The sequence below is a fragment of the Mustela nigripes genome, chromosome 12, assembly GCF_022355385.1.
Source record: "Mustela nigripes isolate SB6536 chromosome 12, MUSNIG.SB6536, whole genome shotgun sequence".
In the NCBI taxonomy this organism is placed as follows: Eukaryota; Metazoa; Chordata; class Mammalia; order Carnivora; family Mustelidae; genus Mustela; species Mustela nigripes.
In genome coordinates, this window is record NC_081568.1 from 17,193,471 (window position 1) to 17,210,460 (window position 16,990).

The 16,990-nt window shown below is 34.3% G+C and overlaps 1 protein-coding gene across 2 annotated transcripts in view; it reads right to left on the bottom strand.

Moving 5' to 3' along the window:
• Window positions 1–16,990, bottom strand: part of CDH12 (cadherin 12) — a 251,351-nt gene that overhangs the window by 176,044 nt on the left and 58,317 nt on the right. For both annotated transcript variants that reach the window (XM_059416472.1, XM_059416471.1), the window contains exon 2: window positions 6,106–6,400. In XM_059416472.1, coding sequence (XP_059272455.1) covers window positions 6,106–6,400 — 295 coding nt within the window. The remainder of the gene's footprint in view (window positions 1–6,105; window positions 6,401–16,990) is intronic.

Below are 16,990 nucleotides of genomic sequence, written 5' to 3' on the forward strand. Positions count from 1 at the left end.
AAATCAAATCCAGGGCACCTGGGAAAGCATGGTCAAAAGATAAAGCCATGGTGGTGACAGTAAAATTTTTTGTTAAGATCTTAGAAAGATCAAGGATGGTTCATTGGCTTACTGTCTAGTCAGAAATTTCTCTCTTAAGAGATAAATGGGTAAGTATGACTCAAAGATCCTTTCTAGCAAATAATAAGGGTTCTAATTTATGGAAAGGCTTTGTCACTCAGGCACCTCTGTAGGGCCCAAGGTAGAGAGGATTTATCTTGAAGGGATTTTTTTTTTTTTTGTCTAATTCAGTGAACCCCCAAAAGATTCATGGGATACCCATACTATTGACAAAATAAAGAGTTCTACAGGTAGAAACATCAAAAGTGTGAATTGAAGAAAGAGAGTCAGAGATTTTACAGTGAAAATGGGTCTTTGAACCCTTTGAATTCTACTGGGAGGAAGACGACCAAGAGAGCTGCTTCAGAGGCAAGTATGTGCCGCATTGCATAAAAAATGAAGGATAACTCAGAAGGTAGAACCAAGAGCCCAGGCAGTATAACTGAGACCCAAGGACAAATATTCTCAGGACTTGAACCTAATCAAAGGGCTTTTCATATTTACCAGCTAGATTTCTGGAACGGGATGGACCAGTAATTCCTTTATTTAGGGCATTTTCCCTCTTTTTTTTCCTATTTTTTTTTTTTTAAACAGAAATGTCTTCAGAAGTTTGCTCATCCCCATCTCTCACCACTGTGTTTTAGGTGTCGGAGTGGGGTAAGTAACTGGTTTTTTAGCATCATGAGTCTGCAGATCAAGAGGAGATAAATCTATGGAATCTCATTTGCTCTTGCGCTTGATTTATATGATCAGTTTCTGGATTTTGGACTCATGTAATGAGGGAAAAAAAATTGGGGTCCTAGAAAGGGGCTGAGTATATATTGCATGACAGAACAACATTGATTGTTGGGGTCCAGAGGGTAAACTGTGGACCTTAGCTGCCTTGTACTGATTGTCTTGGGTAATCCCATTTCCTGAATGTGGGGTGGACTTCTAACATTTGGAATATGGAAGAAAGGAGAGGATGTCATTTTAAATATTGGTTATAAATACAGACTGTGGCTTTGGTCAGAGATGTTCTTTTCTCCAGCTGTCTCTTAGTTAGCTATCCTTGGGCCCAGGCAGCTGCCAGGCTACAAGGAAGCCCTGTTGAAAGGTCTATGTAGCAAGAGACCAAGAGTCTACAAATCGCCACAGGAGTAAGCTGGGAAGCAAACTCCTACCTCCTCCCAAATAAGCCTTTAGATCAGACCATCGCCCCAGCTATGGATATAACCTCTTGGGAGACCTTGAGCCAAAGGTACCCACCTAAGCCTCTCCTGGGCATCCATGATCCTACAGGATAATAAATGTTTGTTGTGTCGTGCTCTAGGCTTTGGCTAATATATCATGCAACAAAAGATAACTAATGCACAATGTTGGTCAAGTAATAAAAATTAACACTATTAGTAATGGGACAAATTAAAACCCTGTTCTACCTGATAAGATACAACAAGGATACAACAAGATTACAGCATCATATCTGTGATGTACCTAAAAAAAAAAAAGGCCTATCCTGGAGTTAGGAACATTAGGCAAACCCAGCATGAGGGACATTCTAAATAATCATTGGCCAAGAATCCTCAAATCTGCCACAAAATCAAGAAAAAGGAAGGAATTGCTCCAGATTGAAGAAAACTAAAGAGATACGGCATTTGAATACACCATGTGATTTTGACCTGGAAAATTGTGTTATATGAGATATTATTGAAATAACTGATAAAACATGAATGGGGCCTAAAGGTTAGATTCCAGTAATGCATTAATGTTAATTTCCTGATTTTAATAATCACATTTCGGTTATATGTAGAGAATGCCTTTATTTGCAGAAAAGAGCTAACATTCTGTCTCCAGCTTCCTGGCAAAATTTCTGCTTATTGGGCACAGACAGAGACCAATGAGACTCTTCATACGGTACCACTTAAGCTGTTTTTTGAGTGGCTCATATGGTAAGATAATGTATCTGCTTTGCAATTTCTTCATCTGTCTCCCTATGGCACTTCCATGAAAGCAAGGAAGTTTGGAAAATTATGTAAGTTTTTAAAATGTAATAATGGTGTAATAAATTGTTAGGTATAGACATTGTTTTCACTATTTCCTTTGTAGAGTTGAAATACTTAAGTGGCCACATAGAAATATTCTCTGTTTAAAAACTTTCAAAAAAACTCGCCAAAAATTATATCTTAGCACGTTTCCCCAAACTTCATGTAAAAAACAGAGTTCATGAAAAAGAAAAAAAGACGGAAGGTACATGTTAATTTTTTAATAAGCTAGCAGTGCAATTCTCTTCGGGTGTATCTTCTTTTATTTATACTTACACTTTTTTTTTTTCCTAAGTCAGTGAATAAGAGATACCTAGTCCTCAGATTTTGTTTTAAACAAAGTCCCCCACCCTCAGGTTTATAATAAAGTGAAATATGCATTTTAAGATCTTAACCAGCTCATCTGACATTGAAAGCTAAATTTAAGGCCCAAAGACATATAAGAAGCCACTAAAGAGTTATAACTGGTTGCAATTAACTTTGTTCTAAAGAGGCTGGAAGTCATACCTACATTCTGAAATTAGAGATCAGTTTTCATATAAAAATGAAGATCAGATAGTAAACAGCACTGCATAAAATTATTGTACTGGTTAAATAATAAAAAATAAAATTAATATTAATAATAATAATACAAATCTTGAGCTGGATTACCTGGCCCCTAACTATTGCTCAGGAAATGGTAGGTCTTACTACAGAAATTATGATTCACAGCGTTTATAAAATGTGTCACAGAGACCTGTTGATGAGTAACCCAATCAGCTGTTTCAAACTGACTTAGCTCAGCCAGAAGAAGATAATACAAGTACGAATAAGGGTTTAAAGATGTTACACCTGTCAGCTCCCTAGGAGAAGTTACTGAAACAGAAGCCATGCCGGTGCATTAACCACCGGTATTAAAGAAGGCATGTTACTGTAAGTCATTGTTACTGTAGTGATCTTAAAGAATTAAGACCACATTCATAACGTCCAAATTTGTCTCCAAGGAGAAAGTCTGAGTTGGGAAAAAATCTGGATCATTAAGTAATTTCCTCGGGTCAGAGTAAAAGCACTTTATCTGTGAATATTACTTCCACAGCATATTACATGCGGCACAAGATAGTAACAAAGTGACCTTTCTCTTAAACAACTCATAGATTACTAGAATTTTCTTCAACTTTCTGGAACAAAATATATTCCATAGTCTAGTAAGTCTTAAATGTTGATTTTCCTCTGAACTCTCTACCCATCTTGCTCAACACCACTCCCCAAGTTAATATCCTTTGTTGAGACTCACTTTAGTTCATCTCCATTCCTCGTTTAATCGTTTATCACATTTTCAGACACACGATCTATTATTGCTAACTTGATATTTGCATAATAGTTTTGATGTCCCAATATTTCTTTTCTTTTCTTTTCTTTCTTTCCTTTTTTTTTGTATTACAAAGTAAGCTATTTTACTCCATGTATTTGTAAGTTAGTGGCTTCTTCTCCAACATTGTCAATAACGACACTGTCAATTATTGGGAAGGGAAGTTATTTCCTAGAGATCCCTCAAACACAGATCCATAAAACTGACGGTAAGATTTGCTGTGCTATAGCTGTACTGTCCAACACACCATGGAGATCTCCATCTGGTCTTGACCCAAAGTAATTTTGATATTCCAAAGAAAATGACACCGAGGCAGGAAGTGCTTAGAAGCGATGCAGGAAAAGAAAGTAGAGAGAGTAGGACTAGGAGTAATCCTTGGACCAAGTGACTTAAGCAGGGACCATTTCCATATGGTAAGAAGGGTGCACTTGGGAATGGAGCTCAGGAGCTCTAGGAGCAGGAATATGATGCCCGGATGGGGGCACCGTAGTTTTTCATTAGCTTTAGATTGGTCATGGAAAACCAAAAATAACAAAGGCCACAAGCCTAACTGGGTCTCCTGTGCTTTGGGTTCTGTGTAGAAGCAGGGTTTACGGGGAATGGCAAAGGTAGTACAGAGTAGGTATTTAATTTCTAATGTTTAATTCACAAGTAATGTTTATACTTTTTAGTATACATTTGAAAAAAGAATATTATGTAAGCATAGTCCAATAATAACTAGGTGAACCCACAGCATGCAATGTGGTATCACATTCAAAAGGAATACTCCTCTATTATTATTAAAAAAAAAAAAAAAAGGCAGGGAGGGTATGTTGAAAATCATCTTAAGTATTTACTGGCGTCTCCTGAGTAATTGGTGAGAAATTCCAGTAATATCCTACGTGCAAATCTTAAAGAACTCATTCTTCCCTAGATCTTTCTGATATCTCAGCACAGTATGGCAAGTTATGTCTCACCTCAATAGTGCCAAAGCTGGGATCACTTTGTTTTCTCACCTTCCTAGCCTGATTTTCCAGATTTATTTCCCTCTTCAGGAGCTAGCTGTGAACTCCTTTATATAAGGGTTCAGAGACTGCAGTCCTTCCCTTTATCCAAACTGGCCCAACGAAAGACATAATTATTTATCTAATAAGACTAGAATTTTCTAATAATGTAGAGGGATGGATGTGTTTGCTTTAAGGATGCTATTTCTGTAATAGCCACTGAGGGCCATAAATTCATGTAAATATTCCAATTTACATAAAGTAAGCCCTGGGTTAAACCATTTAGGTACAAAAGAGCCTAGTCTTCTTAAAAGCCTTACTTTTTCTGAGAATAGTACCTTCATTTTTCTCTCCCAGTAAATTAAAAGGCACAAATAAAAAACTAGCTCTTCCCATTTTCGGGGCTACTTTTTAATAAGATACACTTCTACCCAATTGTACTTCTAAATCTTTAGCAATCAGCACCATGTAAGGAAAAAAAGAAAAAAGCTGCTCAAAAAATGTAGCAAGAACTGAGTAACAGATGTTCAGCCCTGTGTCTGTATACTAATGTTTAAAATCTGTGTAAATGCCTTCGAGCTGATTTCTCAGGTTGCAGAGAGAATATGATCTTTGAATACCTAGTAAGGTCATAGATAACAATCTCAAATAAATTTGTGATGAATCCAAGAATTGAAGAATGTGACCATTCTTGAAGCCACTAACCTGCTTCTGCCCTTGGTTTAGTTTATGCATGTCTGGGTTGGTTGTAGGGCCAACAGAAGCCCTCTGAGGAATGCCAGACAGGGAAATTGGCAACGGCTCATGGTAGGAGTTTCAAGTTGTAACCTCAGAGTGATGGGTAGCTTTATCTTACAAATGTGCTAGATACCACAAGTTACTTTGAAATAGAATGAGGGTTGCCAGTGGTGACTTTGGAATAAAAATTATTTAAAATTGTCATTAAAGCTGTCATCCTTGATTCATTGACCCCACAATACATATCTTAGAACTTTAAAATTTAGGTTGATAATGAAGTGCGAATTCATATCAAATTTAAATTATTAACAGTGGCAGTGATACTATAGCTAAATGTAAATTTATTCTAATAATATGTTCATGATAATATTTGCTTCCTGTTTTGGTGGCATAACTACTAAGGATTACTTGTAATAAAAAAGAAAACAATACCATCCTTCTGGAATCTGTATCTGTAGCGATAAAGGATACAACACACTCCTTTCTGGACCACTTCCAGACTCATAAGTGATACATGTTTTGGGTGATTTACTTTGAGCCAAGAATCACTACATGGTATTTGTGGGTATGGCAGTTACCTTTAGTGCCATGTAGGCACCTGGAATCGTAAAGACAATGGATTTTAGTAAAAATTGAGCTTCATACTTAATTACAAAGGGATTCTGTGGGTTCGGGTAAATGCAAAGATTGAAAAGTAGTGACAAATGTTATATATATCCTGGATACTTATGTATCTATTTGTATATTCAGTATGGAGCAGAAAGCACCAAAATGAAAATATAAGTGGAAATAATTGTGTCTTATAGTAGAATAATAATCTTCTGGTTTACAAATAAGATGTTTACATTGACCTGCAAAAAACAAAATGTTGAAAAGGCTTCAGTGCATCTGACAAAATTTTGATTTGCCTACTCACCCACAGGAGACATTTCTGGGACACTAGCAACGTAGGGTCCATCCAAAAACTTTGGCTCATTATCATTAATATCCTGTACTTTGATGATGAATTCTGATTCAGGCTCTAGGGGCTTCCTGGTTTCTATGTCCACGGCCTGAGCACGGAGTGTGTAGAAAGGTTTTTCTTCTCTGTCCAGGCTCCTGATTGCATGGATGTCCCCTGTAGTTTCATCAATGGTAAAAACTGTGCCAGCGCCATCTCCCGAGAGGGTGTATTTAACAGTCCCCTCTCCTTTATCTAAGTCAGAATGGAGCTTTTAGGGGGAGAGAGAAAGAGACAGAGACAGAGAACACCGTCAAAGGGATGGTTCCATAATAGAAATACTTGCAGTATAATTTTTTATCAGAAAAGTTGAAAGAAAAATCTTGTTTTTTTTTTTCATTGTTTTCCTTTCTTCTTTTTCTTTTTCTTTCTTTCTTTTTTTTTTAACTAACTCTTTGATTATAAATATGTTAAGACATATTAAAAGTAGAAAAAAGCATAATAACCATTTATATATACATATACATCCCAGAGATTCTACCATTTACCTTTTAATTTACAGTTGACATTGAACAATGCAGGGATTAGGGTTGTCGACCCCTGTGCAGTTGAAAATCTGTGTATAACTTTTAACTCCAACAAGACTTAACCACCAATAACTGTTGAGTGGCAGCCTTACCAACAGTATAAACAATAAGTCAACACAGATTTTGTATGTTATTTGTATTATATCCTGCATTCTTTTTTAAAAGATTTTATTTATCTCTTTATTTTAGAGAAAGAGAATGAGCATGAGCAAGGGGAGGCGAAGGAGTGGACGGAAAGGAAGAGAATCCCAAGCTAACTCCAAGTTGAATGAGGAGCTCAAGGCAGGGCTCACACTCAGGACCCCGAGATTGTAACCTAAACTGAAATTGACTGAGTCACCCAGGCTTCCCTGTATTCTTACAATAAAATGAGCTAGATAAAAGGAAATGTTATTAAGGAAAAATAAGGAAGAGAAAATATATTTACAGTAATTGTACTGTATTTATTGATACCGTAAGTTTATGTATTTATGAAAAAAATGCATGTAAGCGAAGTTTAACCTCCATGAAGTTTAAAGCCGTGTTGTTCAAGGATCAACTGTATTTGACTCATCTCATTTTTGGTCACACATCTACCCTTCCATTCGTCCTGTCAATCCACTTTATTTCTCAGTGCATTACAGAGATTGTCTAAGTACTGCTTTCAAATACATGAACATGCATAAATACAACTAATTTGTTATCTGAATTTATTTCTTTTACACGCTTTTGGGGATAAAATTTTCATAAAATGAAATGCATTAATCTTAAGTATGCTCATTTCATTTTAAGTAATTGTTATAATAAATATAAATGAGCTCATCAATGCCAAATCAGAAACCCTCCTGAATATCCTAAATTAAAAAATCAATGACCTGAATGCAGTCAGAGAGAAGGTAGAAGAACTCAGAAAATATTAAACTTTTTTGTTTGAAAGGAGAGGAGAGATTTGGCAAACCAGATGGTTTCAGATATGTGTAGTATTTCATTTTAACAGACTGTCTTTCAATGAGTTATTCAATATTACTCAGCCAAATGTTGGATAGAATCACTGATTATCCTTTCAGATTCACAGAAAAATGGCTTGCTCTAATTCATTCCATTTATTTGAAATCTTATAATATAGAAAAGTTTCGAACTTCTAATTTTTTCAACACATTTATAATTCACTTTAGTATAGCATGTAATAAGATACCCATAGATCACATAGGGGAGAGGACCAAACAGAAGAAAAATTATCTTTATGATTCTGTGGGGCAATGTTTTTCAAACTGGAGTCCAAGAATTATTATATTTTAAAGATTTTACTTATTTATTTGACAGAGAGAAAGAGAACAAGCAGGGGGAGCAGCAGATGGAGAGGTAGAAGCAGGACCCCTGCTGAGCAATGAACCTGACACAGGGCTTGATCCCAGTACCCCAGGATCATGACCTGAGCTAAAGGTAGACATTAACTGACTCAGCCACCCAGGTACCCCTGGAGTCCATGAATTAATAGAAGATGAACACAGGTTTTGAAATCCATGAAGTATCCAATAATGTATTTATATGATATAGATATTACATTATTTACAATTCTCTAAGAATATGTATACTCATAAATATATATTTTATAAATAATATAAATACACACTCTATTTAAATTATATAGCATGTATAGTTTTATAAATACTATTTTTTATTCAGTTGCTGATCTAAAATGTTTTAAACCTATTCCTACTGATATCATCTGATATCAGGGTCCACATTTTTACATTTAAAAGGTTCTTCCAGCCAACAGACCAGCCAAAGAAAAAAGGTTAAGCTTTTAGTGTCCATAGTCTTCTGGGCAATGCTTCAAAATTTGCATACAAGCACAACATTCTTGCAAAATTTTTGGTAAGAATGTGTTCTGTATTTTTTTTTAATATTTCAACCTACACAAAAAACTTTGAAATATTTTAAATTATATAAATATCCTGTGGCAAATAGGTTTTCTGTGTATAAGTATTAGTAAAATCAAAACACAAAAACCCAAACTCAACAGTGACTCTTAAACTCAACGTTCTGGCCTAACTTCAGTAAAATAACATCATCCTTCAAATCAATGTTATTAAAATGAATGTGTTCATTTGTGAATTTGTATTTACTTCAAAATTTTCTTTCAAAGTATATTTGTAAAAGAGCATAAAAAGAATTGATTCCTGGGTCAGTGTTATAGTAAAAAGAATAAGAAAACAAAAAGAGGGCACACGATTTTGATTTTTCTTTCACGTTTCCGCACATTTTACTCAAGTCTAAAGAAAATTGTTATAAATGACGAAGAAGATTTTTCCCCCTATTTCTTTTTTTTCTTTTCTTTCTTTCTTTCTTTCTTTCTTTCTTTTTTTTTTTTTTAACAAACTCTTATGAAGCACAGGAAGTTTCAAGTGTAAAATCAAGCTGTAGATAAATGTACTTTGAACTTCGGAATTTCAAATTACATATTTCACCCATACAGTTTAAGATATTCAACATGGTGGGTATTGCTTTTGCTTTAAAATGTATCTAAAGATATGAGGCAGGCAAAAGCTCAATGCAAAAGGAAAGACTTTATAAACTGCATCCATTTGGCCAATGGCTTTGAGAATATGTGGTAATATTGTGGGAAACAAGTGAAAATTTGAAGAAGGTTTTTACAATGTGATCCAAGCAGAATTACAAAAAAAAAAATCCTCATTTGGCTAAAATCAGAACTGTTTTCTTTTCGAACTGACATAAGAATAGAAAAGCAAATGTGTTTTTCAGCTCTATCCAAGATCGAAATTAAATTCAGTTGCTGTTACTCCTTACTCTTTTACCTTTTTCTTCTAATCTAAAATGAAGTTTTGTAGAGATTGAAGCTTCAGAAGAAATATGTGAAAATACGTTAACATTTTGAACTGAAAATGAAGTTGATTAATGTAAAACTCGTGAGACGATTAGAATTTTTAGAGCAGTTGTTACATGACAATACCTCACAGGAGACCCCCTGCAGTATTCTGTTTTGTCAGGCAATATTTAAAATTAGTCCATTTTGATTGAACTGGCACATGAATGACTACCTTAAAATATAGGTATTGTTCCAACATCAGTTCTAATATTAAATAAGTGATGGCCTGATGTGGGTATTATAGATAACTTCTTTTATCCTTTCAGTATACTTTCCGTTATAGTCAGCATTTACATATAAATTGTTATAACAAAAATATATATACCTAAAAGAGTATACATATGGAAATATATTTATGTGCATTTTTATAATATTCACTAACTACATATACATATAACATGATATAAAAAATCAACACTTGCAAAAATAACAGAATACCATAATTATATTTTAAGATCACTTGAAATTCTTCAAAAACATTTTTTTTAAAGTGACCTCTACCCCCAATGTGGGGCTCAAACTCGGAACCCCATGACTGAAAGTCCCATCCTCTACTGACCAAGCCGGCTCGGTGCCCCTTTTCAAAATCATTTTTTAATGTATGCTTTACAGGCACTCCTGGAAGTCTGAAGGCTTTAATGGGCACCGCTAATCTTTTCATAAACAATATGATGTCTATGTGTGTGGGGGTGCTCTCCTGTTTAGTCGCCTAAAGGGGTAATTATCAAGACCAAAATCTTCATGATTTTTATGAATGAAAAAATTTGAAACTTCAGTGATTCCAGGAATTGATCTCTGTAGATGAGATTCATTTCTTAAATCTTTTGGCAATTAGCTAATTCAGGATTAGCTAACTACTTCTTAGTGTCATTTGCATAAAGAAGGAGGGAGAGTTTCAGAAGGAGAATTCTCCTGACTTGCCTTATCTTTGGCCTGTGTTAACTATGACAAATCACATGATGTCATTTTACACAGGGCTTTAAGCTACACATTACACAAAGCTGATAATTCTACAAGAATAAAATTATATATAGTTACATATATATATAATTATAACAGTTTTAAAGGAGGAATATTTCTTATTCCAATTATTTTTTAAGCTGTTTCTGAGTAGGTGCTCACTGCATTGACTAAAACAGCCAACTCCAATAATATCATTTTTTAGTATTGACATTTAAAATTTCTCTCAGAGTTCCATCAATGATGGATGTAGAAATTTGTATTGTCCAAGCAGTTGTTTTGTGGAAATGGTGTTGTTATTTTCTGATTTTTGTCCCAAGTCATCTCAGATGGAGCATGAAAATGAGATGCCAAGAGAGGCTTTAAAAAGATACTGAGGACCAGCTTCAGAGTGTAAGCAAATCTGAATTCCAGTGTTTAAAAGTTTTCAGAAAGCTAATCTAAAAGTTAAGTGTTTACTAGCATCTCCTTGAATATATTTTAGAAACTGCTGCACCAAATAAGGGACTTATTCTTATTTTCTCTGGGTTGAAAATACACATCAAACAGAAAATGCTTTCTATATTCTGTGTCCAGCAGTGATTTTATTTTCGTTTGCTTTTTGCCACGATAGGGGGTGGTTACTGGTCATGGGGCTCATATGAGTTATGTTGGAGGAAGAAATTTCTGATTTTGAAAAGGTAGTTTCTGCCTGAAAACCAAAATTTGTGTTCAACAAATATTGGATTTGGTGTATGTACTTGCAAATTACAAACCATGTGCCCATAAGAGACTCTGGTACATCACATAGTATTTTAACACCTGCCCTCCACATCATTCTTATCAAGATTATGGTTTCATACTTTTGTTCTCTGATGTTCTCATGAGACAAATGAAAATGTGTAGGCACTACACCATCTTCCTTTATCAAGAATATTTTATTTTTTAAATATATTTTATTGATTTATTTGACAGAGATCACAAGCAGGCAGAGAGAGAGGAGGAGGCAGGGTCCCTGCTGAACAGAGAGCCCGATGCGGGGCTTGATCCCAGGACCCTGAGATCACAACCTGAGCCAAAGGCAGCAGCTTAACCCACTAAGCCACCCAGGTACCCAAGAATATTTTAAATAGAACTTCAAACCAACAGAAAAACTAGAAGAATGATCCAATGAAAACCTATATTCTCACTCTCTAGATTAAACAATTATTAACACTCACAGCATTTTGTTTTACTTTCATAGACTTTTTAAAGTTGCAGGCATCATAATAATTAACTACTTGAGGCTGACGCACCAACTTCCTGAAAATAAGGCCCATTTCCTACGTAATCTTAATGTCCCTATCTAATTTAAGAAAATTATTTAAAATACCTATCATCACTTGATAACCAACCCTTATTCAATGTTCCCCATTTGTCTCTTCAAATATTATTTTTAGTTCTTTCTCTATATTTTGAGCATAGATCAAAGCAGCTTTCAAACACTGCATTTGGTTTTTGTGTTTTCCGTCAGTTCGGAAGGATCATACATTTTGATATTTACTTATTTACTTATCATGATCTTTTTGCAGAGAACTAGCTTCCCTTCTCAACTTGTCTGCTGGAATAAGAAACTTCCTGAGATGTCCTTTAAGTCTTTACTGTTTTGCCTTAGAATATCTTTTCAGTTTCAAAATATGGATGAGCAAATGCGGCAGCATAAATATATGCCCTACTTAATAGAGAGATCCTTGTATCATGAGTTTCGACATCTGCCCGTCATCTCTATGAGCACATTCAATCCAAGGGAAAGGTTCTTTGTACAGGATACGCTTCAGCAAATTTTGGTGAAATAATGGCATGTACATTGTAATACTCGTCATCAGCTTTCGAATGATTATAAAGCCCATAGAATAATTTAATATGACGGTTCAACAGTTCGTGAATGTGATTTGAAATAATATCATAACTTTTATTTACATATGGGATCCCTCAGATAAACTAGCCAAAACAAGGATGAGAAAATCTTCTGCGGTTTTCTTTGGCTGAAATAATTTCATTATGTACAGAACAAACTACTTTTGCTATATTCTCCTCGGTGTACTTATGAAATACTTAGTATTTCCTTTTTTGTAGTTGCTTAGTGTCCCATTCATGCTTAGTCTGTTCTCACTAACATCACAGCAGCCATTGTATTAGCTACAAAGCCATTAGATTATGTTCAAAGCATTGCTTACAGACGGGACCCCAAGATGATCTATAACTCTGCCTGAATAATGTTATAATGCAAAATTTCTCTCAGAAGCCACAGAAGGTCCAAGAATATTTGACATTCTATTCCATTCTACTCCCTGAGGGGACTCATTTGTTCTTTCTAGCTTGATGGCTGCCATCTGGGGAGGAGGAAGACCACTTTACAAGGTTCTGCATTCCCTTTAGCAGCCCATAGTGAGTGGAGAACTCCCCAGGCTGGGTTACAGACCCAAAGCTATTTAGCAGCTGGAATTATCTCACCTTCTATTTAAGGAAGTAGAAATCCATTTCACAAAGGTCCACACCTCCCCCGAGGTAGGCCAAGGCAAAGCAAAGGAGAACAAAGACTATTTGCAATGCTTGCGAGCAACAAAATCTAATGTACTAGGATATATTACACACCTTGTAAAAGAAAAAAAATCCTTTTCACCCGATGCTCTCTATTATTTTTCTTTGTCTCCTTGAATATTGCACGTGTGGTTACGTATGAGGGGTATCCTAACTGATCTTTTGGATTGTCATATTTTACAACTTTAGCTCACCCAGTTTACATTATATCATTTGAGAGTGTCACAACATATTAATAGGTACTTCTGGAGAAGTTGGAGAGGTCATTGGCGTGGTGCCTGGATTTGGGAGAAAAATATGGGAGAAGGTTAAAATAATTTCTTCCCTACATTTCCGAAGCTGTAAAACATTTTTTCACAAAGCCCGATTTTAGGTAACAAAACATTTCCTGACAATAAAATATTCTTATCAAATTTTTAGTAATGGAATCTCTATTTGAAATGAAAGTGAATTTGTGTTATGATTTCAAATGTGGTTGTTTTTCAGAATACTAGATAGTATCATTTGTGTAATTTATTCTACATTCAAAATAAATTTTAAAAGGTGAGTTTTAAGTAATAATTATACATTATTACAATTAGATGTCAGTCATTGACTTATTGTTACTTGTTACTATTTCTCTGTATTATTGCTTTTATTATTAGCCCTTACTGAATACCAGGCATTATGTTACAAATCCTAGGAGATTTAGTTCTCAAACCAATCAGTAATATGCTAGCATGATAAATAAGATAAATGGACTGCTTAATCAAGATGTATAATTTAATCTCCAAAAGTTACTTGTTCTATCCTAACTTCTTTGTATATGCATTTAATTACTTTAATAAATCAGACAGACCCAAATCTTACCTCTCAAGTAAAATATGGAATGACTGAAATCCATGACCATGAGCATGAGATATTAAGGTTAGAATCCCAAACCTGTGACTTCTTACCTGGATGTTACTGTATAAGTTGCTAAACTTCTTTGGGTGTCAGAATCCTCATACATAAAATGTGGATTCTAATATTGATACCATAAAATGTGGAGGGTACTGTAGAGAACTTCATAATGTCTATTTCCCTTCATTTCTCTCCATTTACATTCAAATGAGCCCAGTATAGCAATATTTGTTTCCATTTACATTAATTTATATTCATAGATACAAGAAAACTAATTGGATCCAAAATAATGATAGAAAACATTATCAAGCTTCTACTTTTTCCAGGCAATTTTCTAAAGGTTTTATATGTCTAAAACCACTTTAATACTCAGAACAACCCTATAAGGACAACCCTGCTATTACCACCCTCATTTTGCAGATGCATAAATTGAGGCACAGAGAAACTGAGTTGGCTCAAGACATAAATAGACAAACACAAAGCTGAGATTTAGATCAGTCTAACTCCGTGTATCCTTGAGACGAGCACTTCAGCTCAATCAGTTCTCTTTTGAGTCATATAATGTCATTTTCTCCCTTAACTTTCAAAACTGGGTGTCCTTAAGAGGAAAGGACAAACAATTGGTCAGAGCCACATATACAACCTGCCCAAGTATTAGTTTTGTAATACTACTACAGTCTGAGCAAAACTGGGTTGCATTATTATGGACACATTAAAGAGAATAGTTTTATTCAAGAACACTTTGTACTGCCTGTTAGTGATTGCACTGGGCGCTAGAATAGAGAACATAACAGTATTTGCTCTCAAGGGGACAGAAGTCCAGTGGGGAATAATTTGGATCATAGCAAAAAAGATATTCATTCAAAACACTGTGTATCTTGGGGAACCTACATGGCTTAGGTGATTCCAGCCTACATGGAAATTGTCCATTCTTGATTTCAGCTCCAGTCATGACCTCAGGGTCTTGAGATCAAACCCCACTGCCTTTCCCATCGCTTGCTCTCTTGCTCTCTCTCTTTTAAATAATCTTTAAATAATAAGAAATAATAAATCTTTTTAAAAAGCACCGTCTTTTTACAGTTTTGTGTCTCTCAAATCATACTCTTCTATAGAAGTTTTTCATAAGCATATATTACATAATTAAAAAGCATGTTATGTTTGTGTTTTTATTTAAAATACAAATTAATACTATATTTTAGTTAGGAAACATCTTTATATACTACGTGTCAACTACATATTTGGAACAATTAATAATCAGCTAGAAAAAAGTGAACAAAATTTATTTTTAAAAATGCAATTGTATCAGCAAAATATTTCAATGAAAAATAAGTTTTTCTAAGGTTCTGCACATTGTTTATGCCATTTGTTTTGACATATATAGAAATCCATTATGTTAAAAACATAATGCAATAATTACATTTCAATAGAGAAATAGTGTGCCTTTTCAGAAGAAATAATAATCAAATAAACAGATATGTCCACATGTGTAGGAACATTTAGACGTGTGCATATTTGTATATGGCAGAGAAAAAAAGAGAGAGAAAGAATATTTGTATGTGTTTTCATGTCCTCACACATGCAAATTTTGCAAAATGAATAAAAGGCCAATAGATATGCATTCTATAAAACAACGCTCTTAAGAACACAAGCTGAAAATTACATTATCTGCTTATTTCAAAGGTGGTTTGAAGGTGACCCATTTTCTGTAACATGTGTTACTGTGGGGATTGCTTTATGTGTTCAAGCACAAAGCCACCTCATTGAAGTCTTTTATTTCCCTTCCTCACTTTACAATAACTACTTTAAATGGATTTTGAAAGTATAATATCACAAATGCAGAAAAAATAAATCCAAGTACTTAACCAGTTGCTTTCTTTGTATTGTGAGTCAAGCTGTTTCATGTGAATTTTACTGTTAAGAATTCATATCTTTGTCTTATATCCTATAAGAGTGTCATAAATATTATCTTATTTGCATGATAATGTATACATGAAATATTCATTTTTTGTCCAATAGTATGAAAATGCTAAATTGCGAAGTGCTAATGAGAAATAGAAATAGTGTCTATTCTATGTAAGAAATGCACTAACCGAGAGGTTTTTCTAAAATCTCTCTTATAAACATATTAAAGAAGGAATCAGTCTCAGGGTTCACTCGTTTTCCACTTGGGATAACAGGATTCCCAAGAAACTTCCAAAGAGGTAATAGTTGCACTTTGACTTTGACTTTAAAAGGAAAAAAAAAAAAAAAAAAAAAAGGGGATAAGAAAAAAAAGAAAGGAAAGAAAGAGAGAGAGAAAGAAAGAAAAAAATACAAACAGCTCTCACAGATGCTGGAACTTCAATTTTGACTGCTTTTAGCAAATATATATTATTGGATGCCTGAGAGAAATAAATCAATTTCAAGCTATTGCAGTTTTAAAGGTCAAAGTTATTTTTTTAAAAGGAATTCAGGATTATAAAAGCAGATGCTTAATTTGACATTGAGACCTTAAATGATGAACAAATCCCTCAAAGTATAATTAGTTTTTAGAAGAAACTGAATTGCTTTGTTATTAAATTTTCCTAATAATTCACAGAATCTATAGAATTGCGTGTGTATATGTACATGTAACACACATTTTACTAAACCTGACATGAATAGATTGTATAGTTATGTTATTTCCAAAATCTAAAAGAAAAGAAAAGAAAGAAAAAGAAAGAGAGAGAGAGAGTCTGTTTACTGATTTCCTTAACTACTTCTAACAACTTTTCTCATATATATATATATAACCTTGGTTGCTGATTAAGATAAGCTATATACAGAATTTCTGAGACTAATCAGGGCCCAATCATACCTCATTGTATTATTTTAAATCATAAAACCTGTGCATATTCAATACAGAATTGAAATCACATTAAGACTTAATTCTCAATTATGATTGAACTCCAAAATATGGTGTGGTAGGCAGGATTCTATCATATTATTCAAGGCTTCTCTCCCATTAGTGTACCTTTTCCCTGAA